At 34.9% G+C, this 24,969-nt stretch overlaps 1 protein-coding gene across 6 annotated transcripts in view; it reads right to left on the minus strand.

The window, feature by feature from the left end:
- Positions 1–24,969, minus strand: part of COP1 (COP1 E3 ubiquitin ligase) — a 238,821-nt gene that overhangs the window by 155,648 nt on the left and 58,204 nt on the right. For 5 of the 6 annotated variants that reach the window (XR_005836379.1, XM_040636242.1, XM_008696678.2 and 2 more), the window contains 2 exons: positions 13,443–13,502; positions 11,966–12,042 (listed from right to left, as the gene is read on the minus strand). Coding sequence is in view for 5 of the 6 variants with exons in the window: in XM_040636242.1 (XP_040492176.1) it covers positions 11,966–12,042; positions 13,443–13,502 (137 nt within the window). In the remaining variant the exon portion in view is untranslated. The remainder of the gene's footprint in view (positions 1–11,965; positions 12,043–13,442; positions 13,503–24,969) is intronic. The other variant, XM_040636243.1, reaches the window with a different exon arrangement.

A 24,969-nucleotide genomic window follows, 5' to 3' on the forward strand; every position in this document is an offset into this window, starting at 1 on the left:
CAGTCAGATGGTAATACAACAATGACAGAAGCACCATTATGTTCCAGGCACTGACCTACACCATTTAACCCTCTTAACTCTAAGGTATCATTCCCATTTCTCAAATCAGGTACAGAGAGATTAAGCATTTGGTCCAAAGTAACAAAGATAGCAAACGGCCGAGTTAGGATTCAAACCCATGCAGTTAGGCTCTAGAACCACAATGCTGTATCTATATTCCCTAGGCACATCATGTTCTCTAACTGAAGAGGGGGGAAATCCTGGATTAGTTCTCCCCAACTCACAGACATAACATAAGGAGAAAAGTGAAAGAATAACAACCTATGACTATGAAAGAGAAACAATTACTTAAAATAAATCATTAAAGTTACAAAACTTTAATAAAAACATAACAAATGGCAAGGTCAAGAAAAGAATTTCAGGGTAGTGACTAAAACTGATGTAGGAATAATATACTTTAATCAAGATGGGGAAAATGATAAAAAAAAGAAATCCCAATGTTTTCACTGGGAAAATGAGAAGCTTAGCTAAATACATAAATGAAAACCATACAGCATTAATCCGAATTACAAGGGAAATTCAGAGCTCTGCAACTAGATGTCACACAACTACTCTCAGACTAGTAAGTCAATTTCACATATAAGGTATATCCATAATGAATAGGTAGCTTAGAGAAAATAGTGGTTCATTCTTGGTAAAAACACTAGATGACGGTCATCTTTTGACTGGGCTTTTATTTGGAAAAGATGGTTCACATTTAAACTACCAATAGATACATTAGCTAATTAAATTATAGAGAATTTTTTATTCTGTGAGCAAACTACAGCATATTAAGATCATTTAAGCCTGAACATTAGGGGCACATGGGTGGCTCAGTCAGTTAAGCATCTGCCTTCAGCTCATGGTCATGATCGCAGGGTCCTGGGATCCAGCCCCGCGTCAGGCTCCCTGCTCAGCGGGGAATCTGCTTCTCCCTTTCCCTCTGCCTCTGCCTCTGCCCTCCCCACTTTGTGTGCTCTCCTTCTCGCTCTCAAATAAATAAATAAAATCTTTTTAAAAAACCATTTAAGGCTGGACATTAAAAAAATAAAAATGAGGGTTTTAAATGAATAAGGGAATTGAATGGACAAAAAAACTGCTATGTACACACATGAAATTAGACTAACTGCTGCTAATCATTTGTTCTTTCATTAGTATAAATTTAAGAATAAACCTCCATATTTAATAAACTATATGGGGTTAGAGTCAAAACCTGTTCCCTTGCAGTATTTTACATTAAATTATTAAACCAGTATCCCCAAAACAAAGCATGCTAAGCAACATGTAACCTGAAAATAATGGGATTTATAAATATTAATAATGATTAATTAAAATCAAATATGGTTTTAATTTCTTAAAACAATAAAGTATGTTACTATTTTATTTCCTTTCTACCATAGCAATAATCCCTAATATTACAAACACATAAAGAACCAAATTACTAGCTTTTCTCAAAATAATGTTTTCTGTCAGTTACTTAACACAGAGGTCTTCCTCTGCTACATCAAAGTGATCATATCATTTCTTTTATATAAGAACTGAAGTGTTGAATTCCAAATTAATGGTAAATCTAATTTACTAAACAACCAAAACTCTTGTGGGCCCCATTTCTGCAAACACCTCAAGAGACACTAGAGGGGCGCCTGGGTAGTGCAGTCGTTAAGCGTCTGCCTTCGGTTCAGGGCGTGGTTCAGGGCGTGATCCAGGCGTTCCGGGATCGAGTCCCACATCGGGCTCCTCCGCTGGGAGCCTGCTTCTTCCTCTCCCACTCCCCTGCTGTGTTCCCTCTCTCACTGGCTGTCCCTCTGTCACATAAATAAATAAAATCTTAAAAAAAAAAAGAGAGAGAGAGACACTAGAAATCAGTCTTCATGTTTGTTTTTCCTTTCTGATTCTACCAAACCCTTTAACATTTGAGACAACTATTTAAGCAAATCATCCAATATCAATGTGACTCATCTGTCTACTAACAACAGCGGCAGCTAACATCTATTGGGTGCTTACTAATAATAATAAAATGCACTAGTAATGTGCCAGGCATTATTCTCATTTCTTTAAATGTATTATCACATTTAATCAGTGGAGATAGGTATTATCCTTATTTTACAAATGAGAAAACTGAGGTGTACAAAAGTTAAAAAACTTGCCTAAGATCATACTGCTGGTAAGTTGTAGAGTTGAAATGCTCTTGAACCCAGGCCGTATAATTCCAGAATGCTTAAGGAAGACTGCCAAAATGACATGTTTTCTCTTCTTGAAGAATATCACTGCCCTCCCACTTTTGAACCAAAAGTTTCTATCTATCTTCTTTTCAATGTTTTATTCTCGACTCTGTGATGACTTCCAAAACTCTTTCACCTCCCAAGGCTTAATGAAGTCTACAATAAGGATTGCTTGCATTAAAATGCTGGTTATGCCACTAATCATATGATACCGGGCAAATTACTTCATCTCTGGGATGCAACTCCCTCATCTGTACAATGAAGAGGATTAACAAACCTACTGCAAAGCATCTGTTCTGAGGGTTATATGACATAGAACGTGTAAATTACAAAATGGTACCTAATACATAGATATCTCTATGATAATTACAATTTTTATAAATAAATACAGTTCTCTAAGACAATAATAATTTCTTGATTTTAATGCAAAATCCAACTGAAAATTAACAGGAAATCTTTTCTAATACACTGCCTTAGACTCTTTACAAAGAGATAGTACCATTACTCAAATTGGTATTTGAAAGAACTTCATCATTATTTTACAACAAACTTTGTGTAAATAAACACTGCTCACTACAAAGGACTTTTTAGCAATACATAGTTTGGCTTTTAAAAATACTGGGCTCAGGGGCGCCTGGGTGGTGCAGTCGTTAAGCGTCTGCCTTTGGCTCAGGGCGTGAACCCTGCATTCTGGGTTCGAGCCCCACATCGGGCTTCTCCGCTAGGAGCCTGCTTCTTCCTCTCCCACTCCCCCTGCTTGTGTTCCCTCTATCGCTGGCTATCTCTCTCCGTCAAATAAATAAATAAATCTTAAAAAAAAAAAAAATAAAAACACTGGGCTCAAAAGATTACATAAAACTTCAATTCCTGAAACGTAAAACTCTAAAAATCACATACTTTCTGTGACTTATTTGAAAGTAAAACCTGCCCTGAACAGATCTGTTATCATTTCACTATGAACTTTCATGCTTCAATGCTAAAATATTAATGTGCTTGATTATATGGAATGGTCTCTTACTCTTCCATCAGTATTATATAATAATTATGGAGCAAGGAGTGGGAGACAGACAGAACGCTAAATACTGAAACACTTCTGACTCCAAAGGTTTCAAAAAAAGTTACAGGAACCCATATATCGCACAGCTTGGATTTACTTGAGAAATGCAACTTCGATTGTAAAAATATTGAGCTCCAGAGTATACATCTATGGTCTCTAGAAAAAGAAGAAATTTAGTTTGTTTTTCAAAGAACAGAAGTTATTAGAGAACTCCAAAAAAAAAAAAAGTTCGCCAATACCCTTATTAATTGTCCCTTTTTTAATTGTACATGGTTAGGAAGGGTTGCAGTTACATAGCGCATAGGGGGACTATATGAACCTAATATTTATACTGCCTCTTAAAATGTCCGTAATTCCATAATTAAAGTTGAAAAAGAAGAGAAAAAGGGCAACTCACTTTAAAGTTTTCTTTATAACAAGTTTCCTCTCCCATCCCAAACCTCCACAATCAAGGTACACCTAAAATAATCAAAGAAGTGAAAAGCTCCCCCTATGACTAACCTGACAAGACAAAAAGCAAGAGGATCTAATCACAGTATATGAATGGAATCAACGAGGAATGGTTGGTATATACCAATAATTTGCTTCGCACCCAGAGAATTAACTTCAACTTTCCTGGCTCTCTCAAGTCCACAAACTTGATTTCAGGGGTTTTGTTTTGTTTTGATTTCAGGTGTTTTTAAGACATTATAGAAAGATATGTAACTTTACAAAGTTGAGAGTAAAATAGAAATATTTACCTTACCTTCTCCAAAAGATGAAATAAGCTAAAGATATAAAACTTGAGTATTAAATATATGAGTTTTCTCTTATGAAAAATATTTATATCTGATTTAAAGATTTATTTAGACACATCTCAATAATACATATTCACTACCTACTAAATCAATGTTTACATATTTTTGAAGTATGATTCCCCAAACCTACATTCAAATCTCTGGGATCCATCTCAGACCTAATGATGAGATTTGGGGGTAGGGTTCAAAAATCTTCATTACAAACAAGAGTCTTGGTTAATACTTACACACACTGGAATGTGGCCTATTCACACCTTAGATTTCAGAACTGGAATGGACTGTTATTATCGTCATTAAGTGGTGACAAATTATACTTTACAACAAGTACTCAAAGGTGTTTTTTAAAAATCCTGAAATGCCTACAAATCAAATGTAAATACCAAAGTTTCAGAGTTAAAAGCATTTTATTTTAGGGGTGCCTGGGTGGCTCAGTCGTTAAGCGTCTGCCTTCGGCTCAGGGCATGATCCCGGCGTTCTGGGATCGAGCCCCATATCAGGCTCCCCTGCTGGGAGCCTGCTTCTCCCTCTCCCACTCTCCCTGCTTGTGTTCCCTCTCTCACTGGCTGTCTCTCTCTCTCTGTCAAATCAATAAATAAAATCTTTAAAAAAAAAAAAAGGCATTTTAATTTTTGGAATCAAAGTCTTATTTACATATTTTAAGCAGAAAAATTAATTTGCCAGCATAACTTATTTTTCATCCTAAAGCTATGCAACCATGAGAGCAGGGTTCTAGGGTCTGTCATATTCACAACTATATATCCAGTGACTATACAAGGTTTTATACATGTCTTACATGTCCTCCAAAACTGGCTGAGTGACTGAAGAACAAATTCTTCAGACATTCTAAATAAAGAAACTGCACAGTTTCAGAAAAGGTTTTTATGACTTGCTAATTCTCTACTACCTATCAATTTAATGAGAAATTACAGATGTGGGACGCCTGGGGGGCTCAGTCTGTTAAGCGTCTGCCTTTGACTTGGGTCATGATCCGAGGGCCCTGGGATCGAGTCCCATATCAGGCTCCTTGCTCATTCCCTCTGACACTCCTCCTGTTTGTGAACTCACTTTCTGTCTCTCCCTCTCTCTCTCTGATAAATAAATGAATAAAACCTTTAAAAAAAAAAAGAAAGAAAGAAAGAAATTGCATATGTATAAAGAGTATCAGCTACATTATTGCCAAGGAACTTTTTCTGCATTTTGTGCTTCTTTTTGTTTTAGCGCAAGTTGAAAATTCTTTAAGATTCTTCAATGTCCTCCATCTCCTATGACTTTAATTTTAACTCCTTTGCACAGTACAGCATCAGGGTGAGGCAAGTAACTCCTTAGTACTCCCAACAATAAAACAATCAACTACTGGTTTTACTACTTTTCCCACACCACACATAAACGTCACTAAAAAACAGCAACACATCACTTATGTTCAAAAGTCCTCAATGCAAGTATAGCAGAGATTTGTTAAGATCCACCTAATGTTGGAGATATAGAACAAAGTGTCAGCCTGTGTATGAAGAATTTCCTCTGTTGTTACAATTTCTCTCTTGGATAAAGGAAATAAAGACTAAATAAAAACTCTTTAGGTTTATATAGGAAGATTTGTTTAAAATATATAATAAATTAGAGACATACTTGTAAGGATTAGAGTTAGACTTGACCATAAAAACATTTCAATTCCTGGGGTGCCTGGGTGGCTCAGTTGGTTAAGTGAAGGGCTACTGATTTCAGTTCAGGTCATGATCTCTGGGTCATGGGATTAAGGCCTGCGTTGAGCTCTGCACTCAGCAGAGTCTCCTTAAGATTCTCTCCCTCTACCTCTCCCTCTGCCCATCCCCCCACTGGCAAGCTTTCAAAATAAATAAATAAAATCTTCAAAAAAATTTTAATTTCTATATTTTAAAAAAGTTATCTCCCCAGATAAAATAAAGCAACTGAACTAATAATTAATGTCAAAAAGTACCAAGAACTTAAGCATTAATATGTGAAGAAATATCCATTAACACCAGGTCATAATCCAGCCAAAGACCTAATATTCAAAAATAAGGAATGTGGGCGGGGGGGGGGGTCGTGCCTGGGTGGCACAGTCAGTTAAGCATTAGCCTCTTGGTTTTGGCTGAGGTTGTGATCTCAGGGCCATCCAAAACCATCACCCACCACCACACACACTTTTTTATTTTTTTGTAATGACTGTAAGTAAATAAAATTGCACAGGTAAATATAATTGTTCACTGACGCTGGTGAGTTAAAGAAGAATTTCATAATCTAGTCCACAGCCATTATGAAATATCAAATTCCTTGAATTTCATTAGTTTACTCAGTCTAATTAAAAAATATACAAATTCACAAGGTATTAACTCATTACCCTATGTATATATTCTTAATAATATATAATTCTAGCATTGATAAAACAACCCTTTGCTTTTCCTTCCTATTACACCTACATTTTGATTCAACTGGACCTTTGTCAATAGAAACACAAATGAAAGGTAAAGTCTGAAAAATATCTGTTAAAAGTAGTTAAATAAAAACAAGAGTGTCTTCCATAAAAGTCTTATCTTTTTTTTATTTATAAACCTCCTTCTTCTATACCACAAAAAACCTTAATAAGCAATTCAAATTTTAAACTTATAAATATATCTTTCAAAAAAATGAATTAAATTTATGACAAATAGGAAGTCTCTTATGGGGGATGCCTGGGTGGCTCATTAGGTTACGCATCTGCCTTTGGCTGAGGTCATGATCCCAGGGTCCTGGAATCGAGTTCCACATTGGGCTCTGTGCTCAGCGGGGACCCTACTTCTCCCTGTGCCTGCTGCTCCCCCTGCTTGTGTGTGTGTGCTCTCTCTCTGACAAATAAATAAAATCTTTAAAAAAAAAAAAAAAAAAGGAATTCTCTTTTGGGTAAAAGCATTTTAAAGATTGAAGAGTCTAGGTCAAAAAGATTTTATTTACTGTATTTCTATTGTATTTATTTACTATTTTATCATAGGAAAACAAAAGTTAGTCTGCAAATTTAACTCCAGTAACTACCTGGATCACATTAAAGCATATCTACCCTAAGCAGATAAAGAAGTTTAAACTAATACATTATCTCCAAACTAAGTTATCTGAAGTTCTGAAAACACAGACGTGAGAGACTAACAATTAACGATTCTGAAACACTTGCTTAAAGACTAAGAATAAAGCAGTTATGAGACAATTATTTCTAAGATAGAAAACACATCAATGGGAGGCTTTTAAAATTTTACAAGCATAATTACTGAAAATGGCTTTAGAGAAGACTTAAAATCTAAATTTTAAATATTAGATTTTTTGGTCTAAGAATGTTTTAACCTAAAAATCATCACTGTCATTATCAAGAGGAAAATCTCAACAAAAATGTTTCATTTTAGTATTTAAAGTTAGAGCTACAGTTAAACATTAATATCCTCTGTATCAATGTATATTAATATATTAATATCAGATATTAATAATCCTTTAAAAGAGTGTATTAAAATAGATACGCTCGTACTTGTACTTTCAGATAAAAGGACCAATCCCATTTGGCAACAGGTAAAAAAGACTGTGCTTTCCTACCATTCTCTAATTCACTCATAACGACACATACAGTATAAACTATAGCTCACTATGAATTGTGGAGACTTTCTCCCTCACAATCTAAAGCAGAATGAAAAAGGCCCTGAAAACAGCAATCTTCAGCTTAAACTAATTCTAACTAGAGAAATCTGTAATGGATGAAGGCTCCAAAGTGTTAAAAAAATTCAACTGATTTTATGAAGGAAAAATCACACACTCCCTCCCCACCCCAACCACACTCCAATGAAGCCTGGCTAACAGTTTTTGTTCTACTGTTTTTTAAAGATTGTATTAGTTTATTGGGGCGCCTGGGTGGCACAGCGGTTAAGCGTCTGCCTTTGGCTCAGGGCGTGATCCCAGCGATCTGGGATCGAGCCCCATATCAGGCTCTTCCGCTATGAGCCTGCTTCTTCCTCTCCCACTCCCCCTGCTTGTGTTCCCTCTCTCGCTGGCTGTCTCTATCTCTGTCAAATAAATAAATAAAATCTTAAAAAAAAAAAAAAAGATTGTATTAGTTTATTTATTAAGTATACTAAAGGTCATGCTTCAATCAAAATCTCACAAACTAGTAAATAAAACTCGAGGTTACATATACTTTCATTCAAAAACATATTTTAAATCCTAATATGTATAAATGCTCATATAAAAATAAAGGAGTATAAGAAGAACTTAATAGTCACAGAATTACGGTACACTATGGGAAATACACAAACTAGTACACACAGCACAGAAGCAGGAACAAAATAATTAGAATTTTTTGAAGTGTTTAATTCTATCTCCTCCTTCCTTCCTCCCCTATAGTCTTTAGGGAAATGGTGTATCAAAAAAGAATAGAGAAGAGTTTACCCTTGGTTGGATTCTTGGGGGCGGGGGGGACACTTTCAGAAGGGGGAGCTATGTAAGAGATGAATCCAGAAGTTTCTAGGCAAAAGGAACAGGCGTAAGTAAAGGTAGTTTAACATCTGTTTTGGGAGTTAAATTCAATTCTAAAGCACAAAAAAAGATACAGAAGGCCATGCAAAAGAATTGGATCTAAACCAACTTACACGCAGCGAAAAGCCACTGAAGGATTTCAAGCAGGAAAGAAACATGATCAGATTTCTGGCAAAACACCACAAGAGGATAGTTAAAAGACCACTGCTAGACTCCATGTGATATGGAGGGTCTAAACAGCAGAAAGAGAATACAAAGGAAATGAAAATTATAGCTAATCATGGTATACAGAAGATAAATTCCGGGGGAAGTGGGGTTAAAGAAAAGCTATATTTCTTTTATTTTTCTTCTCATTTAAATACATAATCTAGGGGCATCTGGGTGGCTCAGCCGTTAAGCATCTGCCTTCGGCTCAGGTCATGATCCCAGGGTGCTGGGATCGAGCCCTGCATGGGGCTCCCTGCTCAGCAGAGAGTCTGCTTCTCCCTCTCACACTCCCCTCACTCGTGTTCCCTCTTTTGCTCTCTCACTCTCTCAAATAAATAAATAAAATCTTTATAAAATAATAAATAAATACATAAATACATAATCTAATCATTAACTTAGAATCTATGTAAGGGATTCAATGACCAGACATATAAAGAGGTCCTCATAACAGAAGAAAATAAATTAATCAACAAAAACGCTTTTTAAGGTAAACCTGCTGCTATAAAAGAGACCAAAAACATTACAGTGAGGAATAAAACAAACTGTCTTACATTTAAATAACAAGGCTAATAATTATGGGGGAAGAAAGTTACTATAATTGGAACTACACACTATTTCTTAAAAATAAAGAAAAATAAAATATTGTTAGGATAACATAACATGTTTAATTTCACATCTTAAACTTTAGGATCATTTCCTAAGAGTATTTTAGGGCTACATCATTTTTCCCAAGTGTCTCTCTCAAACCTTGATATTCAAATTACTTGTTCTACAAAAATATCAAAATACTCTTTTGAAGAAAGTATTATGTTTGCCTGTTTTCCCTTCTTCAACTACTAAGTTAACTGTCAGAACCTCACTTAAATAGCTTTGCATAGGATGTTAGTAGTTCTTCAAAAAGTTTTCACAGACTTCACAAAATCTTGAATCTTTTTTAAGATCTGCTACTTTTTTTTTTTTAAGATTTTATTTACTTGACACAGAGAGAGAGAAAGAGAGAGCAGACCGAACAGCAAGCAGAGAGAGCAGGAAAAGCAGGCTCCCCCTGAGCAGGGAGCCCAACACGGAACTTGATCCCAGGACCCTGGGATCATGACCTGAGCCAAAGGCAGACCCTTAACCAACTGAGCCACCCAGGCACCCCTGCTACTTTATTTTATAATCAACCATGTCTCATCTCTTCCCCCAATAAAATTCTAATACAAGGCACCAACTCCTCTCTTCCAGACTGTTACTTGCTTCCTAACTTTTACCACACTTCCAATGGCAGGGGCTCAAGACACAGTCTCTTCTCTATCCTCTACATGGGTACCCTAGCAAACATTTTAAAATCTAAATCAGATCCTGCTCAAAACTCTCCCATGACTTTTCTTTTCTAAAGATTTATTTATTTATTGGGGGGCGGAGGGGTAGAAGGAGAGGGAGACAGAGTCTGACTTGGGGCTCAATGTAATGACCCTGAGATCACAACCTGAGCGGAAACCAAGAGTGGGATGCTCAACTGACAACAGCACCCAGGGGCCCTGACTTTCTATCATATTTACACTCCATTCATGTGTCAGCTTAAATGTTACCTCCCCAGAGAAACCTGACTATACAAACTGTTTGGAACTACATGCTATTTCCAGTCCTAATATGCCCTAATTTTTTTTGCAAACCCCTCATATCCTTAATTTTTCTTCCTAATGTAGTACTTATATGTTTTGTATTACTACTACTACATTATATATTTATTTGTTTAGTATCTCCCCAAGCCTCACACAGACACCTCCCAAAAGGTAAGCTCCATTAAGGACAGGGACTTCGCCAACTATATTCCAACAAATACAACAGTGCCTAGCACGTATCAGAGGCATTCAATAAATAGAGCCAGTTAACTTAACATAATATTATACTGTCACATGTTACAAAAACCCATCAGCGAGAGATTGAAAAACAAAAACATGGACACAAGAGAAAGAAATGCTACCATTAAACAAGAGAGAGGACAACGGGAATTGTCAGTGAATATTTTGTGAGATGACAATTTTTGCTTACCTTTATACACTCACACAGTATTCTACTGACAAAGATCTCATGTATATGAGAAAGTGAGCATTAAACTTAAAGGTAACAATATCCCACAGACTGAGTCATTCCCAAGTGTTTTAAAGAAAATAGAATATAAAGGGAAAAAGTTGAATTACACAGCTTATGTGACTCTAGAATCAACTACAACTCACAAGGATTCTCCATAAATGGTTAATGAGGAAAATATCAAACACCCCAGGAACTTTCATTAACTAGAAGGTCCCCTGTGCCCCTTTTCCCGCATATCATACCAAACTAAATCCACCATAGCTTTCCTGAACTGACACAGGTTTTGAAGGCTTGTGTAATTTCTTATACTGGCACTGAACTATCTGATAATTCATATGTTATCCTAAAACTATTTGTCTAAAAAGCTTCCACTGGGCCATTATCCTAAATAGATTAGCAAATTAAAAACATCTAAAATTGATCTTACTTTGAACACTTCAAGCAAAAAGTTCAAATTCCAATTTTAGCTAGGATATATTTCATCAGCTAGAACCTCAGAGCTTGAAGGAATCACAGAAATTTACTGCACTTCACAAATACTTACTAAATGAGGCCAGTCACGACTGCTACTCTAAAACCTAGGGAAACAATCATGAGCAAGACAAATATAATCCCTGTTCTAATAAAGCATATAAAAGAGAAGACAAATTAATGACAAGAGTAATGAAGAAAATACCAAAGTTTTTAGGGGAAAAGCCCAAGATTTTACTTTATCCAATTTCTCCCTAATATTACCTATCATTTCATGTTCTCAAATTATAGATTTTTAAGATCATTTGATTTTAACTTATAAGATATTGAAAGCTACTATTATTTCAAGAAAATCACCGAACTTTTAATCCAACAGTGAATTCATAATATTACAATATTCTCCTATTCATGGCATGAAAATTCAAAGCATTAAGGAAAAGATGGGCCATCTGAATCTCATTTCTAGATCACGACCAAAAGCAATTTCTCAGGGACCTTGTACATTACATGGAAAAGGCTCCCAAGGACTAGTACCATATGTGCATTTTGCAACATAAATCCTTAGTAATTACAAGTTTGAAGCTTTGTACCTGTGTGATGGAGAAGGAGCTTCAAATTGAGGCACTGTGCTATCCTCACTGACAGGAGAGTACAAGCCGCTCATTTCCTGAAAACACAATTATTTGAGTTATAGTAGACACTGCAAACAGAAGATGTATAAGGCAAAATGAGATATGATATTACATTCCCTTCCAATCCTAGATTTTTATCAGTCACATTTTGTCTCAACATCCATATTTCTCAAGGCTTCCTCTCCTCAGAGTACAAAAGCAAGATTATCTAAAAGTTCAGAGACAGCTTTTTCTATGGTACACATTCTTAAAAAACTAGAAACTCTTTAATAAACACCGTTCATCACTAATGAATCCACAAATGCAGAAAAAAACAAATGTAAATATTTCAAATGAGATGTACTACATTGTACTATAAGCTAATCATGAATCTAAGTGAGAATCTATTGATAAATATTAAGTATGACAGTATGGTACGTGAATCATTAGGTTCAGCTCTCTAAAGTCCAGAAAAACAGGATATGTGTTTACTTTAAAAATATCCTCTGAAAGCATTAACAGTCATCTTGATTCAAATATTAGCATTTTAAAATAATGACTTAAAGTCTAACACATTAACTCAGAGGAAGAAGCCTCCTAATCAACTATTATTGCATAAATTACGTACCTCTGAATCATACCAACAACCTGGCCTTTTTTATGTGCTATTCTGATTATTGGAAAAGCAGGAAATTTTAAAATGCCACTAAAGATACATCATCAGGTAGAATACTTCTGTCTAATCCAAGCTCAGTTCAGTCATACAGCCAAAAGGGACACAGCATAGTAGTAACAAGTTAGGAATGCCACATGGGATACTGAATTTCCACAAAATATTAAACTCAAGATCATTTAACATGTTCTACATATCAGGAAAAGAAAATTACAACACATGTGAACAATTTAAAACACACACTAAATTTAAATATAGCTGCAGATAATAACCACACATCATACTAGCCTATGAATCCCCAAAAGATCCTCCCATGGATTTCCATAAGTAAACTATATTATACTATAAATGCCTACATTATTGTTCACGTGTTTTCATAACTCTTTGTAAATTAACCTTAGCATAGTAGATATGTAAAAAATTATTTACTTAATAAGAGAACAGAATTGTGACATAATTTTAATAATAATTGAGGGTTTTGTGGGAGTTGATATAAGTTACTATGATAGCATACCAAGAAAATTAAATGATTTTTTTTCAATCTACCCAAGAATAATTATGGCAATAAAACAGTGAAAACAAACTTAGAATACATTTTATCAAAAAGTGTTCAGAATGCTTTTTCAATAAAAATGCACTCTGAATTAAAATTTAAGTAACATCTGTTACATTCTATATAGTGGAAACAAATCCCATAAATTCGATGCAATAATTTTAAAGGAAAAGTGACAATTTCATGAAACTGAAAATTTCTAGAGATGTGAGAAATTCTTGATTTCTTACTTCCACTCTTTTAATATCCTCTTCCAAAACACTCAGCTCCTTCTGGATCTGTTCCAATTGCTGCAGACAAAATAGAGAGGGGGGGAAAAAAGCCTAAACCAAACCACACTGGCATCACCATGATCATAACTTTACATTTGGAAAATAATTTCTAGAAAATTAGGCACTAATAATAGATTGCAGGGATGAAAAATTGCAGACAAAAAGAGCTGAAAGTTCGATGTTAAAAAATGTACAGACTTAATATTTAAGAAAACACAACGCTGTACTCCTTTAATGCAACAAGGATTGACTTTATTCATTATTCAGATATGATCAAGAAAAATGATGGTGTAACTTAATAAAAATAGGAGACATTCAAAAACATTCCAATTACCTCATTTGTTAGCAATTAATGTCAGCATGTCAGCTGTTAACTCCATTTTAAAATAAAAATTAGTTTCCCAGAGGTTAAATCCCACTACCCAAAAGCAATCACAAGTTAGCATCTTAACATTGGCCTCTTCAGCATTTTTTAAGACATGTTTAAGATAATGCTTCATCTTTGATATCTTATCTACTTGCATCATAGCCTTTTCCTATAACATTAAAATGCAAACATTTTAACTGCTGAATCACATTCAACAATATATTTAACCATTCTCATCTTACTAGAGATTTAAGTTGTTTGCATGAGTAATTCTGGAACATGAGTCTGCATTTCAATTTTTATTAAAAGATTATTAAAAATGAAGTTATTCAACCAAAAATAAATAGAGTTAGGAAAGCTTCACTATGTGAAACTGCCTTCCAGAAACACTCCATGAATTTAAATTTCTATCACCAGTATCTATAAGTGGCTGTCTTAATCTAAACCAAATACATTGAACCAAATTTTAAAATGTAAAATAACAATAATGAATACTTGTGTAATACTAATCATAAGATGTGAAATAGGTACTATTACACATTAGGAAAATGAAAAGCACAGAAAGGTTAGAGGACTTGAAGTGGCAGAACTGGTATTCAAATCATGGCAGTCCCCTTGTTCCAGAATTCCTGCTATTACTCATTATACTATAGTACTTCTTGAAAACAGTATCTCATTATTTAACTTTTCATGTCTTTCATGACTGGTAAGGGCAAATGGACTTTTTAGGTTATTAACATTAGCACCTTCTCTTCTGTTACAATCCATACATAGTTGGTATGGATAACTTATTAATTCATATATTTACCTAGTGCTAAGCATTTTGCTAAGCACTGGGAAGAACAGGATTTAGAAAACTATAGCCCTGCCCCCATGGAACTCAGTCCAGGGAAGAGAACAAACAAGTAAGCCAACAGTTGAAATATCATAGTAAACATTATGATGATGGCATGCACACAGAATTTAAGGTAAGACTGCTCCTAACCTAGATGGAAAACTGGGGAAGAGGAGAGAGGCAACTGGGTAAGTGAAATTAGATCTGAAAGTAGATGAAAGGCCGAGCCTTGAAGGACTAATAGAATTTTGCTAGAGGAAACAATGAGGAAAGAGAGAATAAACAGTAAAAAATAATATGTTGAAAGACATATAAGCTATGAAAAAGGAGAATAATAAATCTGAAGCTATGATAATGAAATCACCCAGTGTCAACCAGTATGGTCAGCAGAGATGAGGAAAAAAATAATAAATAACAAGATGGTAAGGAGAACACCAATGTTTAAGAGATGGGCAAAGAAAGAAGGAGCAGTTCTGCATTAACAATCATTAAGTGCAAAATGTAGCCACAAAACCAGAAGACAAGACAGCATACTATTACAGAAACCATGGAGGAATGGGGGGAGAGTGTAAAAAAAGTAATTAGCATTGTCAAATGCTTTCAACTCTTCCATCCAGTTTAATAAACTATTCTCCACCCTAAAATTTTACACACTATACTTCTACCTTAACCAAAACCTTGCTCTCCCTCAAAGACACAGTCTGTCCTGGAACTCTTTCAAATAAAAGCTGATCAACTGATAAATACTCTCACACCCCAGGTCTATTTCCAAAAATTAGTCTTCCACTCCAAACCACTCTGGTTTGGTTCAAACCAAGCAGCAAAATCACTCTACTGATCTTAGCTATCTATAAAACATCCCAGTCATTTCCTACCATCACTGACACCTCTTGTCTTTTGCCTTTTGGTTCATGCATACTTTCAACTCCAGCGATCCTAAGCTCTAATTCAGCAAAGCATCCCATGGTCACCAATCGACCTTTTTCATTAATTACCTTGAAATGCTCCACTCTTCAAATCCTTATTTAAACAAATGCTGAGGGTCTTTAGTATGACTGCTTTAAAAAATACATTTAAAGAAAGATAAAGTCAACATGTACAGTACCAACATCCAGAGATAGCCAATATCACTGGTGTGATACATAATACATAATTAAGATCATATTAATAATTGCATTTCACTTCTGAACTTAAAACACCAGAAAAAAATTCCAATATCACCTGAAATCCCAAAATAGTAAACTCTAATGTCCTATTCTCTGAGGATACTGCCCCATCCTTTTAGTACCCCAAAGCTTATGCTGGATAATACATCTATTATTATATATGGATGCTGCTTTATATGAGGTGAAATATATAAAACTGCCAATGTTCAAGCAATAATAACAATAATTACTGGTCCAAAACCAGTAATCTCCTATGGTTCAATTTAAAATAAAACAACTATCATACTAGAATAAATATCCTGATTATATATCATTTGTTCTCCCTGGAAAATGGGAGAATTTTTAAGTTTTTAATTATATTATATTTTTTTTAAAACAATAACTTTATTGACAATCAAAAACCCAGGGAATATAAAAATAAAAATACTATAAAATCTAAAAAATAAAGGATTAAATAAGTAAGGTACAAATACTGCCCTAAGATAGAGAACATGAAATGATGCAACCTACCTATGTGAAAAAGTCTGAAAAAGTGTCAAGACAAAAAAATTTTTTTTAAAGTTTAGAGAAATGGAAATCACTTAGCACACACTAAATCTGAGGCATTTACATTCAATGAGATTCTGAAGGGGTTTAGCTAAATTACTACGGCACTGTGATACTGTGACGTATAATAAGAAATATATAATTGGTCTTCATTCAGCTCCTGGTCACAGCTCCTAAAACCCTTGAAGGTAAGTTTCTGTATGCTTAATGACATGACTGGAGGGCTCCTGAAAAACCTCCAGATGAGGGCTGGTTGCCAAGGGAACCAACTATATAGGTTGGTGAACACGTGGAGATACTGAGAGGGTGGCACACCTGGAAAGTGTATGGAAGGTCTATGTCCCTTCCGACATACCTTGCCCTGTGCATCTCTTCCATCTAGCCGTCCCTGGGTTGTATATTCTTTTATAATGAACTGGTAACCTAGCAAGTAACTGTTTTCCTGAGTTTGGTGAGCCATTCTAGCAAATTATCAAACCCAAAGAGGAGGTCATAGGAACCTCCAATTTATAGTCCGTCCGAAGAACAAGTGACAAGGTGGACTTGCAATTAGCATCTAAAGTGGCATCTCAGCCTTATAAGACTGAGCCATTAACCTGTGAAATCTGGGGCAAACACCAGGTAGATAGTGTCAGAATTGAATTGAATTGGGGGGCACTCAATTGGTGTCTGCATAGAATTGAAGAATTGCTTAGTGTAAAAATCACTCACACATTTGGTGGCCAGAAGTGTAAGAGCAGAGTGATGAATATAAGGGAAGCAAGTGTTTCTCTATCAGGCATCAGTGCAAGACATTAGAGTACTAAAAACCAGAAGAAAGACAAAGGACAACAATTTAAAGGAAATGGAAAGAAGAATTAATCTAAATTCACTCTTCAAACATGTTTCATAACTGGGAGCAGTAGGATCTAGAATAAAAGCATGAATCAGAGTCCAAGAACGTTCTGGAGATATGAAGAAAGTCCACAAAGATGAACTACCATTATCTGAATGAAAATTGATCATTAATTGGGAATGATAACTAAAACCACCCTGGAGCATATCCTCATGAATTTGGGGGTTACTAAAAATAGTAACAAACACATGTGATGGAGAAATGTTTGAAGCTCAGCCCTAAGCCTATATTAATAGCAAGGCCACTTTCAACACAGCATGTTGTGCCAAAACCCAAAGAAAACTTAAAAAACATTTAAATTTAAAAGGTAAAGTTTCAGGCACGCCTGAGTGGCTCAGCCCATTGAACATCCAACTCTTGATTTTGGCTCAGGTCATGACCTCAGAATTGGGAGATCGAGCCCTGCATCAGGCTGTGCACTCAGAATGGAAACCGCTTGAGATTCTTTCTCTCCCTCACCCTTTGTCCCTCCTCCCACTTGCACACACATTCAATCTCTCTCTTGAAAAAAAAAAAAAAGTGAAGTTTCAGAATTCCAGAAGACTAAAACGTAAAAGAATTTGAAAATAAGAAGCCCTTTTTTATTGACATTTGCTTTGCTGCACATAGGTGTCATTGGTACTTATTTATCCGACCTACACTCATGATTTGATAAAAATATACTGAAGTATTAAAATTAGTGTGTGAATTTTGTTTTTTAAAAGCTAGTACAGTTAGGGGTGCCCGAGTGGCTCGGTCAGTTAAGCATCTGCCTTCAGTTCAGGTCGTGATCCCGAGGTCCTGGGATTGAGCCCTATGTTGGGGCTCCCCACTCAGCAGGGAATCAGCTTCTTCCTCTCCCTCTGCCTCTCCCCCCCACCCTGCTTCTGCTCTCTCTAGTGCGTACTCACTCTCTCTCTCAAGTAAATAAATAAAGTCTTTAAAAAAAATAAAAAAATAAAAGCTAATATAATTAGAATAAATTGTAGCTGCCAAGACTATCTCAATCATCTGACATATTCAATTCTGAACAAAAGAATACTCGTATACTTTCAGAAAAAAACTGTGTTAAAAAGAGAGTAGCAAAATTTAACATATATATAAAAACAATAATGAGATACCACTGTATATCTATTAGAACATCCAAAATCCAGAACAATGACAACACCCGATGCTGACAATAATGTGCATCAGTAGGAAGTCTCACTTATTCCTGGCGGGAAAGAGAAACAGTACAACCACTTTGGAAGACAGTTTGGCAATTTCACTAAGTAAACATAATTTTGGTATATGACTCAGTAATCATAATCCTTAGTATTTACCCAAAGGAGCTGAAAAGTTGTATGTCTACACAAAACCATATTTATAGCAGCTTTATTCATAATTGCTAATTGCATACTTGGAAGCAACCAAGATGTCCTTCAGTAGGCGAAGGGTAAACAGTATCACATCCAGACAATGGAATACTACTTAGTACTAAGAAGAAATGGGCTCTAAAACATATAAAGACATGAATGAAACTTAAATGCATATTACTAAGTGAAAAAAAGCCAATGTGAAAGGCTATATACTATATAGTTCCAATTCTATAATATTCTGGAAAAGACAAAACCAAAGAAATAGTAAAAACCAGTGATTGCCAGGGGTTGGAGATGGGGAATGGGATGAATAGGTGGAGCACAGAAGAATTTAAAGGCAATGAGAATACTCTGTATGATACTATAATGATGGATACGTGTCATTACACATTTCTCCAAACCCAAAGAATGTACTAAACCAAGAGAGAACCCCAAAGTAAACTACGGACTTTGGGTGATTATAACATGCCAGGTTCATGAGTTATAACAAATGTACCCTCTCGTGAGGGATGCCAATAATTGGGAGGTTTTGCACACGTGAGGGCAACGAGTACATGTGAAATCTCTGCATCTTCCTCTCACTTTTGCTGTGAACCTAAAACTTCTGTTAAAAAAAAAAGTCTTTATTTATATGTGTGTATATACACATATACACATACAACACACAGATACATTCATTCCAAAAGTTACTACCAAAAGCAAAGCTCATTTAGCCATATGAAGTACAAACTAAGACTTTAAGACCATACCACTACCCCATAAACATATACATACTTAACACCTAAATTCTGTAATGTCAGATAGGCTTAATTACGACCTTCATTCAGTCCTCTGACTATAACTTTAAGTTGAAAAGAAAGCATAAAACAAGCAAGAAGAAAAGAAAAGAAGAGAAAAAAGGAAAGAAAAAAGAAAAGGAAAGTAAAGAAAAGAGAAGAATAGAAAAGAAAAGAGGGAGGGAGATAAGAGAAAGAAAGAAAGAAAGAAAGAAAGAAAGAAAGAAAGAAAGAAAGGGAGGGAGGGAGGGAGGAAGGAAGGGAAATCTGACTACAGGTGACATAATGAGATGGCTTATTTAAAAGTAAATGTAAATAGATGCCAGTACTGTGTTAGGTTATAAACATAATGTAATATCTATAGTAACTCCTAAAAATCTACAAAGAAAAGTACTCAAAACCACTATAAATAAATAAAAATGGAATTCTAAAAAACATTCAAGTAAAAAGAAAACAAAAACAATAAAAACCAACAGAGAAAAGAAACGTAAAACAATAATAAAATGGTAGGCTCAAGTCATAACATTCACGTTAAATGTAAATGGTCTAAATATATTAGGATGAATCTGGCAGAGTGGACAAAAAAATCTCTGCTGTCTAGAAGAAACTCACCTCAAATATAATTATTCAGTAATTCACCTAACATGGAAACAAAGCTCAGTAAAAATGCAGAAAATTCTCGCAATACATTTAACAAACTTTACATGACAGCATACAATTGTAGAAAACACATTCTCTTTCAAACACAAATATTTCAAAATTTAACCACTAGGTGACAGTGCAAATATCATATTCAAAGGAATAAAACACAAAGTATTTTCTGACAACAATGTAATCAAAACAGAAATCGCCAACAGAAAGATAAAAAGAAAATCCCAATGTCCAAATAACTTTACTTCTAAATAACCCACAGGCCTGAGAAAAACTATAATGAAAATTAAAAATTATTTTGAACTAAAGAATAACAAACAGAACGCCATACTAAAATCATTAGATGCAAATGGCCTTAAATCCCTATATTAGGGGGAAAAAGGTCTCTATAATAATATGTACACTCAAGTTAACAAATTAGAAAAGGAACAATAAAATAAAACCAAAGAAAGTAAAACAGTAGAAATTGTAAAGAGCATAAATTAGTAAAATGGAAAGCAAAAATAAAATAGGAAACATAAACAATGACAACAGTTGGTTCTTTGAGATAGACTCATAAAATCGATACATCCTGGGCAAGACTTGATCAAGAAAAAAAGAGGAAAAGACAAAGCAGTAATAAGCAGAGTCAGGAATGAAAGATACCACTAAAAACTCTGGGAGCATTCAAAAAACTTAATACTAAAACCAATATGCCAATAATTTGAAAATTTAGATGAAACAGACAACTCCTAGAAAAAGTATAACATGTTACAGGTGATATTTATAACAAAAACTGAATAAGCATAACTGTTGTATAACAGTTATTCTGTTATTTTAGAACAGAATAAATGAATAAGCACATAAGTGTTGCAGTAAGTGAATCAATAGTTTAAACCTTTCTGCAAGCAAACAACAAATCCAGAGGGGTCCTTCAATAAAATCTTCAAACATTCAGCAAAGATATCCTTTCTAGACTATACAAATTCCTTCAGAAAATAGAAAGAGGGTACATTCCCCAACTCATTTGACTAAAGCAACAATCTTTATAGCAAAGCTGGACACGATCAGTGTAAGAAAAAACTTACAGCACAATGTCACTAATGAAAATAGATGCAAAATCCGAAACCAAGTATCTGCAAACCAAACAATATAGAAGAGGCTACACATCATGGCCACGTTTGGTTTACAAAAGGAATACAAGTAGGGCAAACAACCATCCTGGTGGGGTTTCCTAGAATGCAGAATGTTCAGTGATAAAACTAGAATACACCTGGGCAAATTAGGATGGTTGATCACCCTAGGTGCAAAGTTGATTGACCCTTTAATATTAAACCAATGTATTTAACAACATTAACAAAATGAGAAAAAAAAGTGAGTATCACCTCAGATGCACAAAAACTTTGGAGAATACTCAATCCCCACTCATGATTAAAGGGGGAAAAAGTCCTCTTAGGAAACTGGGAATAGAAATTTACTTCCTTGAAAGAAAGAACCTACAAAAAACCCTCCAGAAAACATCATACCTAATGGTGACACGTCGAAAGCTTTCATTTGAGATCAGCACCAAGACTAGGATGCCCCGCTATCACCACTTCTATTCATCATTGTACCGGATGTCCTAGCCAGCAGAGTAAGACAAGAAAAATAAATAAAAGATATAAGGATCATAAAGAAAGAAACTAAACTGTCATTATTTGCAGATGACGATGTGTATACGGAAGACATAAAAGAATCTACAAATAAATTATCAGAATTAATGAGAATGTAATAAGGTTGCTGGATACAAAAAAAATTATCTATGAAAATCAACTGTATTTCTCTATATCAGCAACAAACAGTAAGAAACTGAAATCGAAGACACAGACATTGTTTATAATAGTATAAAAAAATGATGAAGACCTAAGAACAAATCTAAAAGAAAGGTGTGTAATACCCTGAAAAATATCAAAATTTTGGAAGACATTCTTTTTTTTTTTATTTTTTTTTTTTTAATTTTATTTATTTATTTGACAGAGAGAGAGGCAGCGAGAGAGGGAACACAAGCAGGGGGAGTGGGAGAGGGAGAAGCAGGCTTCCTGTTGAGCAGGGAGCCTGATGCGGGACTTGATCCCAGAATGCTAGGATCATGACCTGAGCCCAAGGCAGATGCTTAAGGACTGAGCCACCCAGGCACCCAAAATTTTGGAAGACATTCTTAAGGGCCAAATTATAAACAGAGAAATACCACATTCACGGGTCAGAAGACTCAATACTGTATACAGATATACTCTCCCATGTTGATCTATGGAGTCAAAGTAATCCCAATAAAAATCACAGCAGGTTTACCATGAAACTATACCAGGTGGTTGTAAAATTTATATAGAAATAGCAAGAGCCATAAATAGCTAAGAATTTGGTATTAATAGCTAAGAAGAACAGTAATTTAAAGTTCCAGTATTAAATACAATGTAGTTCTGCCAGAAAGATAGACAAATAGGCCAGTGAAGCACAAAAGAGAGCCTAGAAATGGACCCTCACATATGAGGACACATTATGCATGACAAAGGTGGTGCTTCAGAGCAATAGGAAAAGGAGGGACTTTTTAATTAAGGATGCTTGGACAACTGGATATCCATATGAAAAGCTGCCTATCCCTCACATTATACACAATAATAAATTCCCAAACAGATTATAATCTTAATGTAAAAGACAAAAAAAATTAAGCTTCAAGTACTTAATATGGCAAAATGTCTTCATGACCTCAGGTCGGAAATTCTTCACCTAACACAAAAGGCACCAATTATAACAGAAAAGACCAATCAATTTAACTCTATTAAAAACCGAAACATTTGTCAACTGACATCATTAAGATAAGGAAATAAGCAGCCCAATTAGATGAAGAAAATATTTGCTGAAGATAGATAGATAGGAGGAAGAATTTTTATCTAGAATATATAAACAATAAACCATTAAGAAAATCAACTAAGTAGAAAAGATGCAAAAAGCTTCAAACAAGTACTTTACACATACACAAAAAATCCAAATGGCCAACAAAAAACATAGTATGCTCAATCTCTTTAGTCATTAGGGAAATGCAAATTAAAACAACAAAGAAACAGCAATACGTACTCGCAAGATCAGCTAAAGTGAGAAAGTCTATTGTGATACCAAGTACTGGCAAGAATACAGTGCAAAAGGAACATGCATACACGCCTACCTGTAAGAAGAGTAACTAATACAACTACTTAGGAAAACAGTTTCTTATCTACTAAAGTTGAAGACATATATTGTCCTATGACTCATCAATTCCACTCCTACATACATACCATAGATATATATGCATACATACACCTGGGTACATATACAAGACAGTAGCATTGTTTGTGAATGGGCCACAATTGAAAAGAACCCAAAAGTCCTTCAACAACAAAACTGGGGTATATTCATTTAATAAAATACTATACACAAAACTAATCAATGATAACCATATACAACAATATGGATGAACCTTAACACTGAGTCAGAGAAGAACAGAACAAACATTACAAGCTGCAGAAATAAATATATTAAAGCTTAAAAAAGCAAGTTATAACTACTAAGGCAACAAAATAATAAAGAAAAACAGGAAAGTGATAAATATCAGTATATTGACCACCTAATACGCCAGGGAGAAAGCTATAATCCAGAAAGGTTAGGCAGACTGTTAAATCAGGATGGTGGTTACATGGATGGTCACTCTATCATAAATCTTTAAACTGTAAATTTGTTTTATGGACTTTTCTATGTTTTATTTCATACAGAAACACTGTAAAATTAGTTCACTGGAATTATCAAAACTATCCTATTACAATAAACAGGTACCACAAATATCCAGAAGTATATTTTAAAATTAAATCAAATTAAATATAGGACAATTGTTGAAATGCTAGTACAAATTTAGCTTTTACATAAAACCCAAAGCTCCTTTGTTCAATCAGACCATGAACAAAGAATAACATTTTCATTTAAATACGTATACTTATTAAATGCTGTGGTAGGCAGAATCTAAGATAGCCTCCAAGGATTCCCACTTAGTAACCACACCCTCATGTAATTCCCTCTCTTGGTGTGGGCTGCATTTAATGATTTGCTTCTAATGACCAGAAAATAGCACATGTGCTGGGATGTAACTTCCAAGATTAAGTTACAAAAATTATGTAACTGCTATCCTCAAAATGCTCTTTCTCACTTGCTCCCTCTGCGAGAAGCCAGCAGCTATGTAGAAAGCTCCCTATGGAGAAGCCCGAGCGGGAAGAAATTGGTATCTCTATCTAACAGCCAGTAGGTGAGCTTGGAAGGGTTCCTATCCTGGTCAAACTCTGAGGTAACTGCTGCCCTGGCCAACACCTTGATTGTAGCCTGGTAGAAACCCTGAGCCAAGGAACTCAGTTACACTGCACCATAATTCCTGACGCAAGATACTAAATGTTTATTTTTTTTAAGTCATCAAATTGGAGCATAACTTGTCACACGGTAATAGATAACTAATGCAAATGCCTACTACTATGTGCCCTTCTCTTAATATCTGAAAAAGAGTCAGTAGGGGAAAATTACTCAAAAATTAAATGTAGGTTTCTAATAGACCAAAAGGACTAGCAAGATATGATACTGAAGTAAATAAGTACGTTAAATCTGAAAAGCAGATTTAATTTCTTAGATTGGTATACATCAATATCTAAACCAACACTCATCATAACCCCAATAAAAATTAAGTCTAAGATCACAAAGTTAATTTCCAACATATGAATGCTAATCTTAGGAAAATAAATTCAAAAAGTAGTAGTTTGCCTCCTGGTCAGCCTACATTTTGCTTGAATAAGTTCAAGTATAAATTATACAACAGGAGACAAGACCTCTAACAACTATATTCATTTTGAGGATTAAGCATGCAAATACTTTATAATACATGCAA

The sequence above is a fragment of the Ursus maritimus genome, unplaced genomic scaffold, assembly GCF_017311325.1.
Source record: "Ursus maritimus isolate PB19 unplaced genomic scaffold, ASM1731132v1 scaffold_2, whole genome shotgun sequence".
Lineage (NCBI taxonomy): Eukaryota > Metazoa > Chordata > Mammalia > Carnivora > Ursidae > Ursus > Ursus maritimus.